The sequence below is a fragment of the Protomyctophum bolini genome (assembly GCF_963924005.1).
Source record: "Protomyctophum bolini genome assembly, chromosome: 6".
Classification (NCBI taxonomy): Eukaryota; Metazoa; Chordata; class Actinopteri; order Myctophiformes; family Myctophidae; genus Protomyctophum; species Protomyctophum bolini.
In genome coordinates, this window is record NC_137867.1 from 32,077,294 (window position 1) to 32,099,473 (window position 22,180).

The 22,180-nt window shown below is 43.7% G+C and overlaps 1 protein-coding gene across 2 annotated transcripts in view; it reads right to left on the bottom strand.

Annotated features, from left to right (window-relative positions):
• The window catches only part of cabin1 (calcineurin binding protein 1), a 75,228-nt gene that overhangs the window by 27,429 nt on the left and 25,619 nt on the right, over positions 1-22,180 (bottom strand). For both annotated transcript variants that reach the window (XM_080766556.1, XM_080766555.1), the window contains exons 28-33: positions 19,843-20,025; positions 13,369-13,772; positions 11,752-11,865; positions 2,800-2,963; positions 2,565-2,661; positions 1,749-2,462 (exon numbers count right to left, since the gene is read on the bottom strand). In XM_080766556.1, coding sequence (XP_080622682.1) covers positions 1,749-2,462; positions 2,565-2,661; positions 2,800-2,963; positions 11,752-11,865; positions 13,369-13,772; positions 19,843-20,025 — 1,676 coding nt within the window. The remainder of the gene's footprint in view (positions 1-1,748; positions 2,463-2,564; positions 2,662-2,799; positions 2,964-11,751; positions 11,866-13,368; positions 13,773-19,842; positions 20,026-22,180) is intronic.

Consider the following 22,180-nt stretch of genomic DNA (forward strand, 5'->3'; position numbering starts at 1 on the left):
GTTCCAAAGCTTGTTCCAAAAATCCACCTGTTGGTGGAGCTATAACAGGCCAATGTGAAAAGGGTGGGATATATTCCTCAGCCTAGTAGGAAAGTCAGTGAAAGATTTCACGTAAATAAATAAAAATCACACCCATGTGAAGTTAGGGGCGCTCTTATGTCTTATCATGCTATGATTAGCATCCAGGGTGTGTGTGTGTGCAAAATTTGGCATCGATTTCTTTCAAAATAGCAGCTCGGGGTGCCGCGCAGATATGGCAGCTTTTACTCTTACTTCCGTTCCTTACAAAAACGGGAGAAATAATGTTGCTTGCATACCTCGCTATGATTACGAAAAAGTCGCTGGATAATCCCTCGCGTTCATATTTTGAACGAGAGGCATGTTGAAGTGAGAAATGAAGAGCTTAGTATATGCATCTGGTCAGCTCCCTAGATTAGGAGATACGAGCCTTTCTTTCAGGGAAGTGAACGGCAGCGCACATGCGTGAACAGCAAGGAGTATGGTGCAGATTTTAGTGTGGGATTCACATCGTTGCGTGCGTTTGTCTGTGTGATACAGTACGTTTTAGAGTAAATGTAGGGAATTTCCTATACCGGTAAATGTCCACATTTTCCTGGAAATGTAGTCACATAAAAGCAGTGGTGTAAAGTAACTAAGTACATTTACTTAAGTAAAATGTTGAGATATTTGTACTTTACTTGAGTATTTCCAATTTCCAATACTTTTACTTCTGCTCCACTACATCTTGGATCCAAATATTGTACTTTTACTTCACAACATTTGAAAACTTTACTTTACTAGTTACTTGGTAATCACAAATTGTGTAAATGCTCAAGGCTCTCTCTCCATCATGCACTCACAGTGGCACACACAGTGCTACATTAGGCAATTCATTTCATATCCTACTAGGCAATAAGTACAATTCTTTAGTGCTTCAAACAGTGTCTATTGTAAGATGATATGGGTATACAAAGTCTTTGATATTGCTTGGCTCAAGAAAATGACACACAACTTATTTTCTCCGACAAGAATCTATACAGTGAAACCAAACGTTTTTCCACAATCCGTGCACCGAGCCTTGGTGCTACTACTATTCCCCATGGAATAGTACTACTACTACTACTACTACTACTACTACTACTACATAGTAGTAGTAGTAGTAGTAATAGTTACTACTATTCCCCATGGGAATAGTAGTAACCTAAAAACACCGAGCCCCATGGGAATAGTAGTAACCTAAAAACCCAGGGTTAAAACTGACATTAAGCCCCAAATCCAGCTTTATAGAAGGCCCCAGCTCTCTTGTTCCAAATCATGTTTAAATAACTATTTAAAATTATACTAGAGGGAGGAATCAGGTCGTATCGGGGATAAGAAAGTGCTTGTTTTCTTACACTCAACATCCTCCTGTGTATGGACACCAACACAGACACATGATGCGTCAGGTCTTGCAGTCACTGATTGGACTTGCTATTGATGCCGATGCCTTGCTTTCATGATGTAAAAAGTAATGCATGTAAATCTAATCTTTATTAATTTGAGTAAAAACAGGTGCTTCCCCCCCATCCAATCCAGCAATAGCCATCATAGACCATTCTGCTGGCGTCGGCTTGTGCTGGCAGCCTGGCAATCATGCTTATCCCCCCCCCCAAACACACACACTTTTCCGTCTGTCTACATTACCTAGAAACTTTTCCTAAATTTAACATGACATATGAACTCCTGAAATACCAAATGAGGAGGCATACCTGTTTTATGAGCATGTAAGTCTCCGACATGATCTTCTCAATACGTGCAAGGTCATAGGTCATGACCTTCTGGCCCTGCTGCCACACCCTGTAGGCGTCCAACAGCAGGGTCTTGCCCGACTCCACGTCCTCCAGCAGCTTCCTCTTTCTGTTGGGCCGTCGCAGCAACAGGCCCTGGTCCGGCCCGCAGGCAGCCAGCGGGCTCTTGATTGGCAGAGGCGGGAGTTGCTGTTGCCTGGAGCTGATGCTCAGCTCCTCCAGAGACAGCTCTGACGTTGGCCGGCTGCACTCGGCCACTTTCTCCCCAGGCTCCACCGCAGTCCTGGGGGCCTCGGGCACCGCCTGGTTGCCCTGAGAGTCCACAGCGTTGGAGGGTTTTCTCCAGTGGCCTGTGACCGGGTCCAGCTCCATGGGCTCCTCGGGCTCTACTCTGGCTCCTTCACTCCCGGCAGCCTCCACCTTCCCAGGCTGGAGGTCCTGAGGTTTATCCCCCCCGTCTGTGGCCAGCAGGACGGAGGCAGGCGGCGCTTTGCAGGCCTCTCGGGGCCCCGGGTCGGGGCCGCCGGCAGTGCAGGTGGCCTCAGCGAGCCCAGGCTTCTTCGGCAACACATGTTTACTGTCGTCTGCTGCAGCAGCGGCGGGCCTGTTGGATGCATCCGTCGTGGTCATCTCCCCCATGGAGGGTGCAAGCACTTTGGAGAGCTGCTCAGACACCTGAGAAAGAACAGAGCCTGTCACAACAAGACACACAAAGCATGCCAGAGGTGTAGAACACTCTGGAGATCTCAAGAGTGTGTACCAGGCAGTGAGCATTACCCCAGCGAGACTGTTCAGACTGTCCTCCAGCACTTTTACAGTTAGGAAAAACGCTCTCTTAGCCAAAACCTGGCGGTCCACATCCCGTAAATATTTCCTTCAGAGAGAGAGAGAGAGAGAGAGAGAGAGAGAGAGAGAGAGAGAGAGAGAAAGAGAAATGGGAAAGGAAACTGAGATCAGTTGTAGAACAAACGCATGTAATCCAGAGGAATCTCTCGGCAGGTTTTATCCTTACTTTCCCTGGTCAGGTGTTCGCTGGAGCGTGAAAGAGACTTTGAGCAGTGTGTCGTGATCCTTGAGCTGAGACAGCACCTCCAGCAAAAGGACGATGGATCGGTTCATATGAGATGCAAAGCTGCCCGGGCGATCAATCTCATCCACTGGAATACGCCAGATGCCCTGTCGGGGAAATTGGAGGAGGAGAAACAATGAGAGAAGGAATTAGTTCTGTGTTGCTGCTGTGTCACAAAAAAGCTGAATAATAAACAAAAACTTCCTGTGGCGGGGGCATACTAGCTTAAAGAAAGGTTATAACCCCAAACAAACAAACTGTGCGGGAGCTGGCTGGAGTCCAGTGCGAGCTGGCACAGTTTTGCAAGAGTCTGTCCGCCTTTCTGAACAGCTAATCTCTGGCACTGCTGGACCAATCGACATGAAACTTTGTACACACATTCGCTACAGGCCAAGTAAGAACCGGCACCCCCTAATTTGTTTAATTGGGCTCATGGTGGAGCTATGTGTGGCTTCACATTTTGGCCTATAACTCTCGCACAAAAGTAGCAAATAGCACATCTACAAGCTCAAACTGCTTTGTTGAGTTTATAGATCTTCTGCCAAGGTGAAAATCTGAGTTTCATAAATATTTAACCAATGAAAAGTATTAACAAACATACTTCACACGTGTGACTAAATAACTGCATTGGATCCAAGGAAACACAGGTTATTTTTACCCATTTCCTGAAAAGTAACTGTTTTGGACAAGGTTTTCGGCCCAACAACAACTTTATATCATGAGACGTGGAAAGAAGGAGGGAAAGAAGAGAAGAAAACCGTAGGAATTAATTTGAGCTAAAAAACATGGCATTCATCAAGTAAAGTCCTAATGAGAGAATGGAAATATTTTTGACAGAGAGGATCCTGTGCCCAGGCACCTCATTAGTGCACTGCTCTGACCTCATCAAACCAATATGGGGAACTGAGACCCGCTATACTTATTTCAGGCAAAGCAATACAAGAATAAAAAACCAAAACAAGAGTCCGTGCCCAACGAGGACAGCCCAGATTCACAGAAAAATAGCAGGGGTTCATGACAGGCGAACTGACTGCACGACCAGTGCAGAGCAGATGTCCACCCAGTAGGTGAGCTGGGCTGGACCCAAATGCTCCAAAGCAATGTGAGCGAGTGCAGATGGTCTGTCATAGTATACTTGGCACGGCCAGAGCCTTGCAAGGAGTGCGTGAGGGAGAGACTCGGAGTGAGAGAGAGAGTACAGAGGGAGCGAGAGAAGATGACGATATCAGCAAGCGTGGAACAAAACAAACGAGATGGCTCTATCAGCTTCTGCAAGCTCCGGCCGGGGAACCTCCTCCTCCTCGCCCACTGAATCAGACAACTCCAGATTGGCAGATGATATTTCTAAATCCACGACAGAAAAAAGACGGGCTAAACAAATGCGTCCACTGTAATTGGACTATTCACTACAAGGCTGGCTATCAGAAATGTAATATATAGGCACGGTTGTTCACCAACTGTATAAGAAGAACCAGCAATATGATTTATTTTTCATTCCAATACATTTATTGGATTTATTAGAATGAAGAATAAATGCAGCATTTGAACTGTCCTGCTATTGTTCATTCTCACAACTGGGTAATTAAATCCTATTGAGAGGTGAATGATTGTTTAATGTTGATTGCCAGTGGCTGGAAAACGAATCCCAGAGAAGAATCACAGCATCATGTGTGAAACAGAGATGATGTATTATTATATAATGTAATCATTCAGTGCTAGGGAAGGTTTTAAGCTTTCAATGCACAGATTAACAAACAAAAAAAGAAACCATAGGTTAGACGGCGGGGGGGGCTGTTCACTGGATAAACTGCTCTAATAGGAGGAGAGTTGTGCCTCAGCAGAGAACCATCTGACCACAGGAAATCTGTTTAGGGAGACCAGAGCAATGGCTTTGCACAGATTATGCTATAACACAACAGATGAGGCAAATTTAGACTTTCCCAGCAGCAATGATTTTTTTTAAATTTGTACGTAAATCTTGATTTTCTCATAGCGACTGACTGATAGTCTGGATTTTCGGTGGTGGGGTGACCAGTAACCACCGCTCCGGTGGTGAGCTGACCACCGGAGCTGAAATAACGTTGAGTGGTGGTAAGTAAAAACAAGAGAAGGGCTGGAGCGGTGGCGGTGGTTTGCTCTTCAATAGTAGTGGTTTACTACTATTTTCCCCCGTTCAACCCTTATTTTGAAGATCCAAAACACCATGACCGGATGTTGACATAATGGTGTGTGTGTGTGTGTGTGTGTTGTCGGATTAGGTGTTGATCTCTCACTAGCCGAAGAGGAGTACAGGCCGGAGCCATTAGAGCGACCTCTATGCTCCGTGCAATAAGCCTTGTTTTGACCAGAAATGCCGCCTGGGATGGGGAATTGGAGAAAGCACCTGAAAGCATGGGTGCACGCGCGGATCAAGATGGCGCAGTCCAGTGTTATGTCACAACAGATAGCCATCCGAAGCTAAAGTGAGTAGCGTTTCGACTAGATCGAATCAAAACATGTATAAAACTGAATTAACGTAATTTACGAGTATTGTCGGTTTGGCCAGACAAATCAATTTACTTAGCTTACGTTAATTGGTGTTTATGTGTTAATGCCTGTAAACTACATATACAGTAAACTGTAGCAGCAGCTATTTGGTACAGACATGTGGCTGAACAAATTAGATCACTCAGGAAGCAAAGAGAGATTAAGTTTCACTACAAAAGATGGATGGATTACCAATAAGAACATTACATTCAAGCCAAGTCCAGCAATTGTTGGCAAACAAGTTGAAACGCCATCAAAACAATTACGTTTTAAGTGCCCACTAAATCAAGCATTAAAGCATATTAAGCAAGCTGTAAACATACAGTATATTAAGAAAAACAAGACACAAAGACTGAGAAACCTTTAATAAATGCAAAAAATGTAATAACTTGTAACACTGTGATACAGACAGGGGATTCTCCCTCTGGGAAATCCTGAGCCATGACACCGGATGTTTCCCAAACAGCAAACAGCATGTCTCAGGAAAGCCCATGGCATGACATCTTAGCCATGTAGTTCACAATCTCTCTGCAGTACACCACCAATACCAGTTTTCTTCCCCTTTTCTACTCTGTACATAATATTATAGTGTTTTATATTTGTTGATGATATACTATTTGCATTATTTTTTATGCTATGTGGATGAATTGAATACATAGGACCACAATGGAAACAAGTCCCCAGGACAATTTTTGTGTTATCCTTTTAGCTCACAAAGTATTCAATCAATCAATGAATCAATCGCCAGTGAAGAGATGGGCAGCAAATCATTCCTAATGTCTTAGCAATCAAATATTACAGCAACCAACTATGGCTTCCTATTCAATTACTGGAGCCAGTACTACGTATATAACCTCAACAACCAGATCAGAACACCGCTCATTATTCATAAATGGTTGGTGGCCACAAACCTCTGCAGCACCATCTTAAAAGACTTTCAGAACAGAGAAGACTAGAGCCACCAAATGATAGTTGTTGGTTAACAAAGTGGGTGATGCTAAGCATCCAAGGTTTCTGATACAATCATAAGGTTTATTAGTGTAGTTCCCTATAGGCAAGCAGACTATTGTTATTACACTCCAGCGCTGAAAACGTTGAAAAAGGTTTAAATTGTGCAATAACTCTCCATTCTCCCCTCCGATTGGCCAGTGATTCTGAACTCTTCCCAAGGCATTTGTGGGCTTTGCCCTCATGTGATTGGATAGTATACGCCTATACGGTACTCAACTCTTCTCATTGCTTTCTAGTTTGTCACTACTCATGCAGGTGCAAGTAAAATGCGTAATAGAGTTGTTGGGGGTAGCTTAGTGTCTGGATTTATAGACTGCATTGTGCACAATAACCAGTATACAGAATTACAGATACTTTGTGTGTGTGTGTGTGTGTGTGTGTGTGTGTGTGTGTGTGTGTATATATATATATATATATATATATATATATATATATATATATATATACATACATACACACACACACATTGTGTATTATCGATTTTAGCAATCTGTACAGTTCAGAGTGCAAAATTATTGGGCGTCATTCCATATGCATTATTAGAGAGATACATTTGAATTAGAGAGCCCACCCACTCAATCACAGTATATTAAGAAGTCCTATCTTGGCAGCATTTGTTGCATTCATTGTTGCACTCAATTCCATGAGCTATTAAACCACCCCTCTCAGAACAATTCCTGACACCTTGGCAGGGCAAAACTAATATAAACACTCACAATACACACCACTCAGTGTGTTCCCCAGGTCCCATTGGCCCGACCATGTGCAGCAACACTGGCCTAAGTTTATCAACTGCACAAGAAAAGCAGGCAGAGCGTAAACGCACATCAGTTTTTCTACTGGCCACTCGAACGACGGAGTAAAACAGCTCGACTCCAAGTACATCACCATCTCCACAACATTGCAGAGCAACTCTACTCATATAAACGGACAACGACCGTACACTAAAAAGGGAGAGCAACTCACCATCACCAAGGAAAGCTACTCCACTGGCGTCTGTGTTAGTATTCTTTTGGACAGTTTCCTGCTGGCTGGTGCAGCACCAGCAGCAGCCCCCTGGCAGCCACTCTCAGCCTGAAAGCAGCTCACGCTCAGACAGCGAGGGGTGGGCTGCATTTAAGCGCTGGGGCTACAAGAGCAGCGGGAGGAAGGAGGAGGGAAGCACAGCTGCACCGAACAGAATGGGGAGAGAAGGAGAGGAAGATGAAGTGGACAGTGGCAAGTCTTGATAAGAGGAGAAACGGAGCTTGGCGTCAGGGTCTGTAGAATCATTGTACCGCTGACAGACAGCAAGATGACTTGTTCCTCTCCCTCGTTCGAGCCCTGCCATCTCAAAACAAAAACACCCACGCACTCCCTCCATCGCCGCTCTCCCCTGACCCCAGAGCCTGCCCCCGGATCCTCCTCCCCCTCTCGCCTTCTTTTCCCTCTCACTATACACAGCACGCAGCAGCCAATCAGTTTAGGACCAAACCTCCAATGGGAGACTGAGCCGCGTAGCGCCCGCCCATTAGTGCACACCCACACAATACATACACAAATAGAGGAGTGAGAGAGAGAGAAAAGTAATGAGGAAAGAGCGCACCACCAGTGCAACAGAAAGAGAGAGGGGGAGTGAGAGAGGGTAGAGCCAGCAAGAGGGAGGGGTAAAACTAGGCACGATCACCCTCAAGACAGAGAGAAACAGGAAAGGAAGGAATCCAAGAACATTGAGCTGGTTTAAAAACAAAACACAACATTAAATGGACCAGATAGCAAGCAGATCAATGTTGTGGGAAATGCAGAGAGCTGCAACCAAAGAGGGGGAAGAAAGAAACGTACATAAAAGCACTTCGTGATCAACAAGGAAATAAAAGACCCAGGCTGAAGAGTGCCGTTGCCTGTGCAGACAAGATAGAGCAGGGTAAACAAAAATGTTTTCACCTCAAGCAAGCTCGGCACGCTGAGTACCTCACCTTCCACTTTGGCTCTCATCCATCTGTAATCATTTCTCTCCACCCGGGCAACAAACATTATATGCTAATAATTCTCTTTTATCAAAACAAGGTTACAAAGTGTTTTACATAAAACTGAAGACTAAAGTATAATCAGAAAAAAAGGAAAACACACACACACACACACACTAGGAAAACGCACCTTGTTTTTCCTGCTTCCTGCTGCTGCTCGAGTCAAGAGGCAGGAAAAAAAGAAAGAAAAGGAAAAACCCTGCTGAAAGAATGTTGAGCTCACCAGAAGTGAGAGCAGTGCACGTTGGTGGAGAACACAGCACTTGGTGGGTACAGGTAGACTTGAACCAAAACATCAACTTCTTCAACACATGCATTCATCTGGCTCAACACTCCTCACTCAAAACGAAGAGTGACAAAAAAAAATAAAAAAAAATCCATAGTTGAGCTCCACCTACTCTCCGATGCTGCACAGCTGAGCACACAACATGTAATAGAGAGTAATGCAAGAACATGTATCCCTGAAAAGACTGCAATACCCTGAAGCAACCAGGCACTGAAGACCAAGTTTAAATGAAGCCAACCACCCATCACCGCCCCTCCACCCCAAAGAGACAGGAACCCAAAAAACCTTAACCAAAAAGTTAAATAGTAATGGAACACTGTTAGGTCAACAAGTGCATCCATTTTCACTGGAGCTTAGAAGAGAGTATAGTGAGTGTGTGGTGAAATATGCAACTGTGTGTGTGTGTGTGTGTGTGTGTGTGTGTGTGTGTGTGTGTGTGTGCGCGCGCGCGCGTGCGTGTGTGTGCGAGCGTAGAACACGGGCCACTCTGCCTGAGCAAGCACATGGTGACTCCACAGGATCACACAATAGCAGTACTGTGCAGTCAGAGGGTCCGGAGGGATTTCCTGTCATGACGAGTAAGCACTACTACGGCCAACAGCAATTTAATGAAATACGATATTTAGTCACGTGACCTCAGCCCGGGTATTAACTTCTCAACCTCTTTTACATAATCCTGTTATGTGTCCCCTAAACAAACCGTAACATCTGTCAAAGCACCATGACTTTTACTAGAGGAAAGAAAGTGACTGCACGATTGCCAATACTTATGGGCTCATTATTAGCTGAATGTGTCACTGGTCCTCCCAAAAACCACTGGCATTGGAGGCTTAACAGTGATAAATAATGCAACACTGGGCTTCAACTGATCTGGAACATTTCAAAACAACAGTTATATAGGTTACTTTATGTAGGCCCGCTTGATACAAACCAGCCAAAGCAAGAGGGAAAGTAGGGCGCCATGACCTACATAATAAGACTAAGCATTCACCAACACACTCAGTGAAGTGCATATCCTGTTGAGACAAGTCCCTTGGACATCCATGCCCTCACAACTTTTTGATGATCCACAGTCTGTGTCAACTTCTGCCAGTACACATGCCCTCACTTGGTCATCCCATCACTGACGGAATACAGCATAACAGCTGTGCTCTCTCCTCCCAGCACAAGGCAAAACATAATCATGTGACATGGGCAGTGATTGATCGATCGCAGATGGGTCACAACCAATGTGAATGCGATATTACAGGACAATCAAAGCCAGCCGTAGGGCTACTATAAATTATTTATCTCAACTCTACTGTAACAACTGTTCCTTTACTGTGCCACTCTACTGTCACAAATAATCACTAGAACTAAGAATACGACTATTTTAATTCATGATGGATGGAGATTCCACAGCATCGTGTTGGAACGAGCAGCCTTAGATCAAAAGCGATTTGTAAGGCTCGATTGATATACTTTGCTGTGTGTCACTGGAGTGCAATGAAGTATACATATACATCAGGCTTAAAGATGTCATAGTTGCTTTGACCATAGATATTAAAAAAATAGATGCCTCATTGGCTGCAAGCGTTTCCGGAAACGCTTGCCCCCGCGGCAGTCAGCCACGTGGGTGGAGCTTAATTTCCATCCACCAGCTGTCTAAAAACCCGTAAAAGAAGCCGAGAGACAGCAGAAAACGTCCGCGGCTGTCTGGTAAGTCTGGCAACAGCTTATCAGACCCGATGTGCTCTGTGATGAACACTCATGCTTCCACGGGGCTTCGCAAGGAATCTCAGGAATATTTTGCCCTCCCTTGAACACATACGCTCCAGCCTTTATATGTCTATGGCTCTGACTGCCAGGGTAGCAGATTTATCTCCAGAAGGGGGCTCTCTCAGAACTCTCAGTGGGAACCAAGGCCTGTCCCCCAACACACACTAAATGGGTTATGTTACATGACATATTTGGAACCTTTTTTGAACAAAATCAATATCCCAAAACAAGCATAGCCAAATATCTTTCCAGAAACCTTTTCCAGGACAGGTTTCATGACCGTAGGAAGTTGGGAATGGGAATCCTGAACTGCTTGCGAATACGTTGGTGCCTTAATAGCATGACAATAGCATTCATTGAGCGAGTGTCGCCCATCACTTGTGCATGAAATAGGAAGATTAATTTGCAGGAGAAATTAGCAGTGCTGGAAAAAATAGGGAGTGTTGTGTCTTCAAGCTTTCCACACACACACACACACACACACACACACACACACACACACACACACACACACACACACACACACACACACACACACACACACACACACACACACACACACACACACACACACACACACACACACACACACACACACACACACACACACACACACACACACACACACACACACACACACACACACACACACACACACACACACACACACACACCCCAAATTCCAACCTATTCTGAAATAGTGCCAACGTGCCCTTTGGTACTCCTTTCAAGCAAAATGTGAAAAGCGGTAAATGACAGATTCACAGAGTAACCACACTCGTCCCCAGTCCACCTGTCGCTACAATCCTCGAGAGGCCTTTCTGTTCTGGGAAGCTGACTATACCACAATGACCCTCACGTGTCTTCACATTCGGTCGTGTTTTGTACCTAGACCCATGATTCAGACTTGTTTTGTGCATCAAATGGATTGGAGTCATGAATTGAATGTGAAAATATAAATATTCCTTTGCAATAGGTGTGTCAATGAAAGAGATGGGGCGTTCCCTTATGTTGAAGCAGTGAAATCTAAATATTCCTGCATCAATGGCAACAAAAACCAAGTTGCACAAAGGTCACGTTGCTTTTATTGTATTTGAATGCCAATGACTAATCAATGATTATAATTTTAAGATAAATCTATCAAAGTGAAAATAATTGAGATTGTACAGTAAACAAAGAACAATAAACGATATACATCAAGTTACAGGTGTCTCCAAAATACACTTCACTACGTCACTGCATATTTCTGAGTACAGTGTGTGATGGGAGTGGAGAAAAATCCAAGCAGGCTTCAAATCTCTGACTTACATTGAACAGGTTTGTCTTGTTTCTCTCGCAGAAAAGTCCTTGTGCTGGCATGTGCTTCAGCGGTTGCCATGGGACACTGCTTCCTAGCAACACATCTCGGGCCCACTGTAGGTTCTGTGGAGGGGGAGGGGGGTTACATAATTAAAAAGGAATACAATTTCAAAATATAGGTTATCAAAAAAAGGGTTTTTCCGCTCATTCATTGAACAAGGACTGACATATTAGAGCAAAGACAAATCACATATTTAAAACATAAATGACACCGCTGATAAGAGCATGCAGACAGGATAGAGACCTTTAGCAGCATAATGTGACTCAGAAATCAGTGCCTTCAACACCAGTTCTTTGTTTTAAATTACAGCCAGCTCACAACACGATGCATTTGGAGCTCTGAGTCTGCGCCCCCGCCCTGCATGGCAGAGAACATGATCACATGCTCTCAGCTCTCTCCTTCTTTCTAGTGAAAGCCACACTGGACTACAGCTGTGGCAGATGAAGCGATTGTACTGTGAAATAGAGGTCTGTGGACACATTTTAGATGTAAGGGGGCGTGTGCACGAATGGCATGTCAACACAGCCCAGGGTACCTTACAAGTCCCTCTTTTGCAATGTTTCCAGACATATTCAAGCCTAATTGCGCTTGTTAAAGGAGTAGTTCACCCAAAAAAACTACTTATTTCCTATTAATTACACACCCCATGAAGCCTTGAATCTTTTGGTTGTTGGCACATTCCTAAACCAATAATTTGATGACTGGCAAGGAGACTCCGCAAGACTGCCGGTCATCATTAGCAAAGAATATTAATACAATTCCTTTCTACCAAACGGCCTGAGGAAGGTCCGGAGGGACCGAAACGTTGCTTCATTAAATAAGAAAATACTCATGTACCAAGCAAATACACAGTGTGCGGCTGTACCTTATTGCTTTCATTGATGTCCACTGGCCTACGCACCTGTGCATAAGCCTGATTTCTAGGTGTGCGAATGTTTTTCTCCTACACTTTCTATAAACATAAAATATGTAATAGATTAGGTCTTTTTTGTTTTTTATTTCAATATTGTAAAACCCTCAGGGACTGTAACAGTGATATACATTTGAGTCGAGTATACTACTGCTATACTACGTCCTCCCTAACCTGGCGTTATTGAGTAAGGACAAGATGCAGTAAAAGTGCTCTACAAGCAGAATGCTGACAGAAGGACGCCACCACAGTAAAGCTCATCACAATCTCCCTGTGCCAAGTTGGCCGAGAGAGCACTGCGCTATCGCCCACGCACTTCTCTGCCCACAGTGCCTTGTGTCCTACACACACACAGTATCAGCAACTAATGTACAGTGCAGAAAAGCCCACAGGCAAAAAAAAACAACTAAATAAACATGACAGCAGTGTGATGTACGCAACAAACAATAGAAGGTTATTGTGTCTGTCATGGAATAATAGGAATTGACGTAGGGAAATAATGGCTCCATCTTCTGTAAATGTCAGCCTTAATGGCAAGAAACACTGATGACAGGTTCATCAGAGTGAGCTGACCCTGTGATAGAAACAGAGTAGAATGTGGTGTGTGTGTGTGTGGTGCTGTACTTTAGCTGGCTACTGCAGAGCTTGGACTGACCTGATGGGCCTTGCTGTTGGTGTAGAAGAAGGCCAGCCGGTAGAGGCTTTTGTAATGCTGGGGGAAGCGGCCCAGGCAGAGGAACAGAGCACGTACACACATCTCCACCAGCATGCGCCTCTGTTCGCTCCGCTCCGCAGGCAGGGCCTTTGGGATCTCCACCACCTCAGGGGGTGCCTCCGGCTTCCTCTTCCCGTCACTGGCCGGGGTCTGAGGGGTAGCCTGTTGGGAGGGACTTTGCTTGGGAGGGGTGACCATGACTGGTAGAGGAAGAGGACTTGGTTCGGCGGTGGTCTTGGGGGCAGCCGTTTCAATCAGTGGTGCCGACACGGCTACTGCATCTTGGGTAGCTTTATCCTCCATCTGGGCATCAGAAGCTTTGCCTCCTTCGTTGTTTTCCTCACCTTGAGAAGCGAACGCAAGATTCAAATACAAATTATATATTATTATGCATATAATTGGAAATGGTCTACACAAGCCATAGATACATTACAGGACTGTTTGGAGTCCACAGAATGGACTAACCTCTGGACTGACGGTCAAGATATTGACACGTACACTGACACTGTTACATCCTATATTCACTTCTGTGAAAGTGTTTGCATTCCCACAAGGACCATTACGGTTTTTAACAACAGCAAGCCCTGGTTCAATAATGAAGTGAGATCGCTTTGTAGGGAGAAACATGCTGCTTATAAACGTGGAGATATGGGGAATTATAAGAGACTGAAATATTAATTTCAGCGTGCCGTGTCTAAAGCTCCGTTCACATTGAAGAAGCAGAAGCTAGCTTTAGCTTCTGCTTCCCATGTTATCTCTATGCAGAACAGCTTCTGCGTTTAAAAGCTGGAAGAATAGCTTTTTTTTGTTTTTGCGTTTTTTTTTTCTCACCGAACCTCAACTTTAAAGCAGCTTTTAAAAGCTGGAGCTTTAAAAATCTGCGTGTAGCCAATCAGAGCACAGCGTGGTTTGAGGAGGCGGAGTTGAGCTCATTTTACAAAACGAAAAAGCTCTGAAAAAGCTGTCCGACCCAATTGTCCGCATTAAAAAATAAACTTTTTAAATATGGGCTGTATATGAAATATGAATGGATATTTGGCAAGACCATAGCATATTTAGCGATAGAAATTAAAGTTTATATGAGAAACAAGTTGTCGAAGCGGTGAAAACAGGTTGTGTTCCGTGTTCCGTCGCGAGTGTCACGTTTCTGGGGACAAGTGATCGTGCATTCACCCCCCCCCCCTCCGGTTCTCATCGAAGCTATGGATGGACTACGGAACTGAACTCTCCAGAACGCTATCCGTCGCTTGTGGACTGTGTGTGGACTAAACAGTGCACACACACACGGTTGATAAATTAGCAGATATAGATAGATAGACAAACAACTAAACAATATAGTTGTGTCGGAGTTTTCCCAAAAACCTTCCCCGAGAAGAGGGGAGGAGCAGCCCGCTGTCAGCGCGTTTCTGTGCCGTATGTTGAAGCTTTTGCACCGTCAATCATCATACCTTTAAAATAAATAATTAATAGCCTTTATCAGTTGTATGTACCCCCTCTATTTATGCAATATGTTGCCCGTGTTTTGTGATTGGTTTGCTGCGTTCTGAATTGATAAACGAATCGCATATAGATAATATTTATTTGAGGGAATCATTTCAATTGGTTTATTGCGTTCATGTATGTAGGGCAGGCCTATCGGCTGTCGATGAACCTCATAGCAAAAGTTGAAAGACAGTAGATAGCCTATATTTAAGATAGATAGAACACAATCCCCCCCCGTGTGTGTGTGTGTGTGTGTGTGTGTGTGTGTGTGTGTGTGTGATATTGAGCACCGGGGAGCCGACACGGCCCACGGGGATCACTTGCGAGCCTCTGTGTGTGTGTGTGTGTGTGAGAGAGATAGATATAATGGCCCGTGTATATATATATATATGCCATATACCGTATATACTGGCCCTATTAACTTTTCATGTTAATGTTAAGTAAATGATATCTCTCTCTCTCTCTCTCTCATGCACACCCCCCCCCCCCCACACACACACACACACACACACACACACACACACACACACACACACGCGTCCGTTGCACTGGACTCCGTTCCGGTGATATTGATTATTAATTAAGTAATTAAAGTATGCCTAGTCTACTAGCACAATGTTTCACATCATCTGCTAATTAAAAGCAAACTTTAAATGTGCTGATGCTGTAGGCTAGTGAGGGTCCGGGGGGTGGACTGGAGGAGCGGTCTCCTACTGCCACATACCGGTACCGGTAGCCAGCCGAGGAGGCCTCAGTGACAGGCTGACAGCACCGCGATAGGGGCTCCCTACTTCGGACTGAATGTCCGGAAATCACACGTAAACATAAGCTGTTTTAATTGCTTTTATGACGTGCTGGATATATACAATTGTATGCTTTTGCTAAATCAACATTAACATTACATACAGAGCCGCCATTTAAAAAGTGTTTCGCTCGTGGCCTAGGGGGGAGAGGAGAGCGGAGTGTGGGGGGGAGACATGAACACTGAAGACGGGGAGGATTGAGATCCGGTCCGTTCGGTTATTTACAAACAAGTTTACCAAGATTATATTATTTATTCATCGATGAATAGGTTATGATGTAACTAAATATATCATTATTTCTCCTCTACAGTCGCTATTTTACATTTTAGACTTTCAAATGCGCATCTGCTCAAACTGCCCGTCTCTCGTCTCAAAGCCAGACAGCCAGTCCAGGCAGCTTGAGTGACAGGTACCTTGTACACGCCCACTTTCTCAAAAAAAAGCGTTTTGCTTTTTAAAGCAGCTTCTTCAATGTGAATGGGGCTTAAGGCTAAGGCCTCCTACAAAGTGAAGCTTGAAAACAAACTGCAAGCAAATGACATCAAAGGTGTATGGCAGGGTTTGCAGGACATCACTGACTATAAAACCAAGCACCATGTTCCAGACCTGGACCCCTCCCTTCCTGGGAGGCTTAATGATTTTTATTGTCAGTTCGACAGTGAAGACCATCAGTCCCCCTCTTTTCCAAGAGAGCAGGGTGACTCTCCACCCAACATATATGAACATGATGTCAGACTGTTGCTCCGTCAGCAAAACCCCAGAAAGGCGGCAGAGCCTGATGGCGTGTCGTCTGCCACACTAAAGCACTGTGCCGACCAACTTGCACCTGTCCTCACTTCCATTTTCAACTGGTCACTTGAACTCTGTACTGTGCCTGCTTGCTTTAAATCTGCGGTTATCATTCCTGTCCCAAAGAAATCACCTGTCTTAATGACTATAGGCCTGTTGCCCTAACATCTGTCATTATGAAAGTCTTTGAGCGACTGGTCTGTAAACACCTGTCCAGCATAGCACTAGACCCCCACCAATTTGCCTACAGAGCAAATACAAGTGTAGATGATGCAGTATCCCTCTGTCTGCACACTATTACCCAACATCTAGAATCCAGATCCACCTATGCTCGTGTACTTTTTGTTGACTTCAGCTCCGCATTTACCCCTACAGGAGCTAGGCGTCAGCACACATCTATGTAAATGGATCTTTAATTTTCTATGTGACAGGAAACAGGTGGTCAAAATTGGTGATCTCGTCTCGCTGTCGAGGCTCCTAAACACTGGGGCCCCCCAGGGGTGCGTCCTTTCTCCACTTCTGTACTCATTATACACTCATTTCTGTCAATCTCACTTTAGTACAGTTATGATGTATAAGTTTGCTGATACACATCTTTAGTAGGTCTTATTACCAACGAGGTTGAAACAGACTACCGCAGAGCAGTAGAGGAGATGGTGAGATGGTGTGAGAGTTACAACTTGATTCTAAACGTCTCTAAAACCAAAGAGATGTTCATAGATTTTAGGAAAAATAAATCGTGTCCCCTCCCCCCCCTCTTCATCAATGGGGAAGAGGTAGAAAGAGTTTTCTCCTTCCGGTTCCTAGGGACCACCATCCATGAATCCTTATCATGGGATCTTAACACCAGTCTCATAATAAGCAAATCACACCAGCGTCTCTATTTCCTGCGGCAGCTTAAGAAGTTCAAAGTCAGCCAAGCAGCCTTGACTCACTTCTATAGGGCCACTATTGAAAGTGTTCTCACCTTCTCCATGCTTGTCTGGTTTGGTCACACAACCTCTCAAGACAAATCAAAGCTGGAAAGAGTAGTACGTCGCGCATCAAAAAACATAGGATGCAGCCTCCCTACACTTTCCTCACTCTATTCCACTCTATAACATACGACGAATTAGACCGTTCCTCACACAGGAATCAGCCCAGGTCCTAATCCAGACAACAGTCTTGTCAAAACTCGACTATTGTAACTCCCTCCTTACTGGCCTACCAGCATGTGCACTTAAGCCTCTCCAGCTGATCCAAAATGCCACAGCTCGCTTGGTCTTCAACCAGCCAAAATTCTCACATGTCTCCCCCCTGCTCCGCTCCCTCTACTGGCTCCCGGTCGCTGCCCGCACAGAATACAAAACTCTGATGCTGGCATTCAAAGCAACCAAAGGTATGGCTCCCCCATATCTTGCTAGTATGATTGAACCCTACAAACCCTCCCGCGCACTCAGATCAGCCAACGCAGGGAAGCTGGAAGTACCCTCACTAAAAACGCCGGGACAACGCTCCACACGTCACAAACTCTTCTCCCTCCTGGCTCCAAAACTGTGGAATGCACTTCCCATGGCAGTCAGAACTGCAGCATCACTCCCAATCTTCCGCCGTAGTCTGAAAACCCACCTTTTCAGACTCCATCATGGCCCATAGCACTTACCCTACGCCCTTAGATAGCACTTCTGTAGACTTAGATAGCATTTACTTATAGCATGTTATGTAGACAGCACTAGAATTGCATTGTATATAGTCATAGCACGCCATAGTACATATGTATAGCATAGTAGTATATCTAAATAATAAATCAGCGAATGTCTGAATGTATGAATTTCTGAATGTCACTGACAGCGCATTATCTCATCATTAACTGCACGAATCACTCCCACTTTTCACACAGGCATGGACCATAATTATATGGAGGTCTTAACGGAGCCCTTTTTCCCATTTGACACATTAATGATTAATAATGAATTTATTAGTGAATTAACCTCGCACCTCCGTCCCTTAGCGACACCTGCATCACAGGCCACCGTTATCACCGTTACCCCACTGGCATGCTTCCTCTAGCTACCGCTGCAACACAACAAAATGTGCCCTATACAATTTGGCACCGTGTGTGTGTGTGTGTGTCTCCTAATACACAGCACAGCCGTTGTCGTCTATCTCCGACCGAGCCACACTATTACCACACATCTCTCCATGCAAAACAAAATCTGCACGCTCCCAGAATGAACCTAGCCTACTTTTTATCGATTTTACCGATGTATTTCACTGTTCAAATATTGTTTTTACATCACTCCAACCCCCTCAGGCCAGGAGGCGGTGTGTGTGTGTGTGTGTGTGTGTGTGTGTGTGTGTGCGCGCGCGCGCAGACGGGAAACACTCTGCAACACATTAAAATTCTACTTCTACTAAAGAAAGAGGCAGCGATGGAGCCATAAGTCCATACATTCGGGGACATAAATTGCGCAAAATACTTTAAAACATGACACGGCGACGCCAGAAAGCTGCTCCTCCTAGCTGTTGTGTGATAACTGCTAAGCTACATTGTCAACACGGCACTGACCAGGGTTGCCACATTGACTGAGAGGGAAACAAGCAACCAGGTCTATGAAAATCCGAAAATTAATCTACAATAAGCAACAATATTGCTGACTGTCAAACATCATTTTCATGTCATGGACCACTAATATTATATATATATATATATATATATATATATATATATATATATTTGCTGTTCATATATTCAGAATGGGTAAGGACTAGTATGTATAGTTTATATGTATAGTTTCATTATATAGATATTCCACTGTTACTTTCTTAGCTTACGCATGTTTCATGATAAATGCTTTTATGTGATGTATTCCCATGCTTTTGTTCTTGCTTAATGTAAGTCGCTCTGGATTAAGAGCGTCTGCTAAATGCCTAAATTGTAAATAGTAAATTGAATAATTAGGAAGGCAAATAAAATCATTGCAGACAACTCCCATCCTGCACATCACCTCTTCAATCTCCTCCCATCAGGCAGGAGATATAGAAGTATCCAGACTCCAGAGCTCTACATGTCGCTGCAGGGATAGCACTTACCCCGTAGCCATTAGACATCTGAACTCATAGTATATGCATATAGCACTTTAAAAAACTGGATGTAATTTCCTATGCTGCTGGTTTTTGTTTTTGTATTGTACTGTCCTTCTTGTTTGTGTATCTATGGTTGTCTGTATATGTTGAGTATGAACCAAGACAAATTCCTATCAACTTGCTGACATGGCAAATAAATTATTGAATTGAATAATTCAACTATTATCCAATTACAAACACACATCAACACAAAATGCACTACACTTTTCTGCACCTGTGTCATCAGTCGTAGGCTGTCCTTCCTTCACAGGTGTGGTGTTTTCCGATGAAGAGGAGGAGCTGGCCTTCACACAGGCTGGTTTGTGGCCGCTGTCCTGGGAGCTGGCGGGGTCTGTGAAGGCATCTTGTGTAGAGTTGGAGTCAGAGAGCATCACTACCTCACTGTCCTGACTGCGCTCTGTCAAAGGGGATGTGGCACAAAACATAGGTCATGTGGCAAGCTGCCTGGCCATGTGGCCAGACCCACATCTTTATACCCTGGAGGTCACGATGGGTCTTTTCAAATACAAAAATTAGGCAGAGCCTCTGTCTTTGGTGCCGAGCCAAATTGCAAAACAGCAGAATCGTGAAAAATAAAAAAGGGGACTCGCAACTCACTTTAAAAATCTTTTTTTCAAAAAATTGGAGTCCCCTTCCTGTTTTCCAAGTGTGACAACAGTGGTATCAGTCAATAAAGTGGGAGGTTTTTTAATTAACTGGGTAAAAAGGGCCTTCAACTCCCATTGCCGTTTGTGGTTCCCCAGCAGCATGCTGCTATACCTACTAGGAAGTAGGAACTAGGTATAGGCCTACCACTTTTTTGGAGAGAAATCGTGCTAGCCAGGGATCTATAGACTAGTCACTAGAGCCTTAAAATACTAGAAAACCGCAAAATGGGCATTTCATATTTATTAAATATAGCATAATTAAAGACAATGCAAAACAAACTTAAAACGAATTAGAATTGCGGTATAGTCCTCAGCCATGTTAGTTATTATTTTATTGTTTTTGTCTTTTTCTTTGATGGTTATGTTTTGTCTCTTTTTATTGTAAGTCATAATAAACTGATTTAGAATTGCACTGTGGTGCTCGCTATATATATATATATATATATATATATATATATATATATATATATATATATATAATATCTGGTGGAACTGACTGGAATGGACATGTTCTGTAAATAAAATGTGATGTCATGCAGTTAATTTGATCCATGGGATCTTCTACAAATCAAGGTGTTCCTCATGATACCCGAAATACTAAGACTAAATAAAACACAATTTGTATTGCACGAAATTATTGCTGCACTTTCTGTGCTACATAATGATTGAACTGCTGTTGCCTGTTGTCATGTACTAGTTTTGATGTTGTGTGGGCCTTTGTCATCATGTACCGGTACTAGTTTTGATGTCGTGTGGGCCTTTGTCATCATGTACTAGTTTTGATGTGTGGGCCTTTGTCAGCATGTACTAGTTTTGATGTTGTGTGGGCCTTTGTCATAATTTTGATGTTGTATGGGCCTTTTTTCATCATGTACTACTAGTTTTGATGTTGTGTGGGCCTTTGTCATAATTTTGATGTTGTGTGGGCCTTTGTCATCATGTACTACTAGTTTTGATGTTGTGTGGGCCTTTGTCATCATGTACTACTAGTTTTGATGTTGTGTGGGCCTTTGTCATAATTTTGATGTTGTATGGGCCTTTGTCATCATGTACTACTAGTTTTGATGTTGTGTGGGCCTTTGTCATCATGTACTAGTTTTGATGTTGTATGGGCCTTTGTCAGCATGTACTAGTTTTGATGTTGTATGGGCCTTTGTCAGCATGTACTAGTTTTGATGTTGTGTGGGCCTGTGTCATCATCATGTACTAGTTTTGATGTTGTGTGGGCCTTTGTCATCATGTACTAGTTTTGATGTTGTGTGGGCCTTTGTCATCATGTACTAGTTTTGAACTTTTGATGTTGTGTGGGCCTTTGTCAAAGTTCTGCGTGCAGATTTATGGAGACGGAAAATAAACACAACTTTACATTCAGATAAAACTAAAGAAAACAGACACTCGCTATAATTGCTATAACTGAATTATGATTAACAATTCCTAATAAGAGAATTTCCATCTTTACAACAGTAACTACAAAGTTCTAATCGCTTTATTAAAACAAGGTGGTCTGATTTTACAAAGTGCCCAAAAGTAAAATGGCAGCATTCCTCTTAATTGCATTAGGCTACATTGTGCAGCCTCAGCAAGAAAGATCCTCTGCAGGCGACTGTAAATAACACAATTAACAAGAGCACAACAGGGCTTTGCAGTTTCAGAGATAACTGATCTCATGGGAATATTAAAAAGATTCACAGTAGCCTGAAATCCAACTAATATCACGAGACTGTGGAAAATATATGGCAAACATAAATCATATAAACCAAATAAGATATCATAAGTTACTAACAGGTAACTCAAGTGGGTTTCATTTAGCCTCCAAGTGATTTGTGCTTCCTATAGAAGTAAATTTGCTTAACCCATTTAGGCCTGAGGCTGATTCTAAAAAGGCCTTCTAAATCCTGAAGTTTT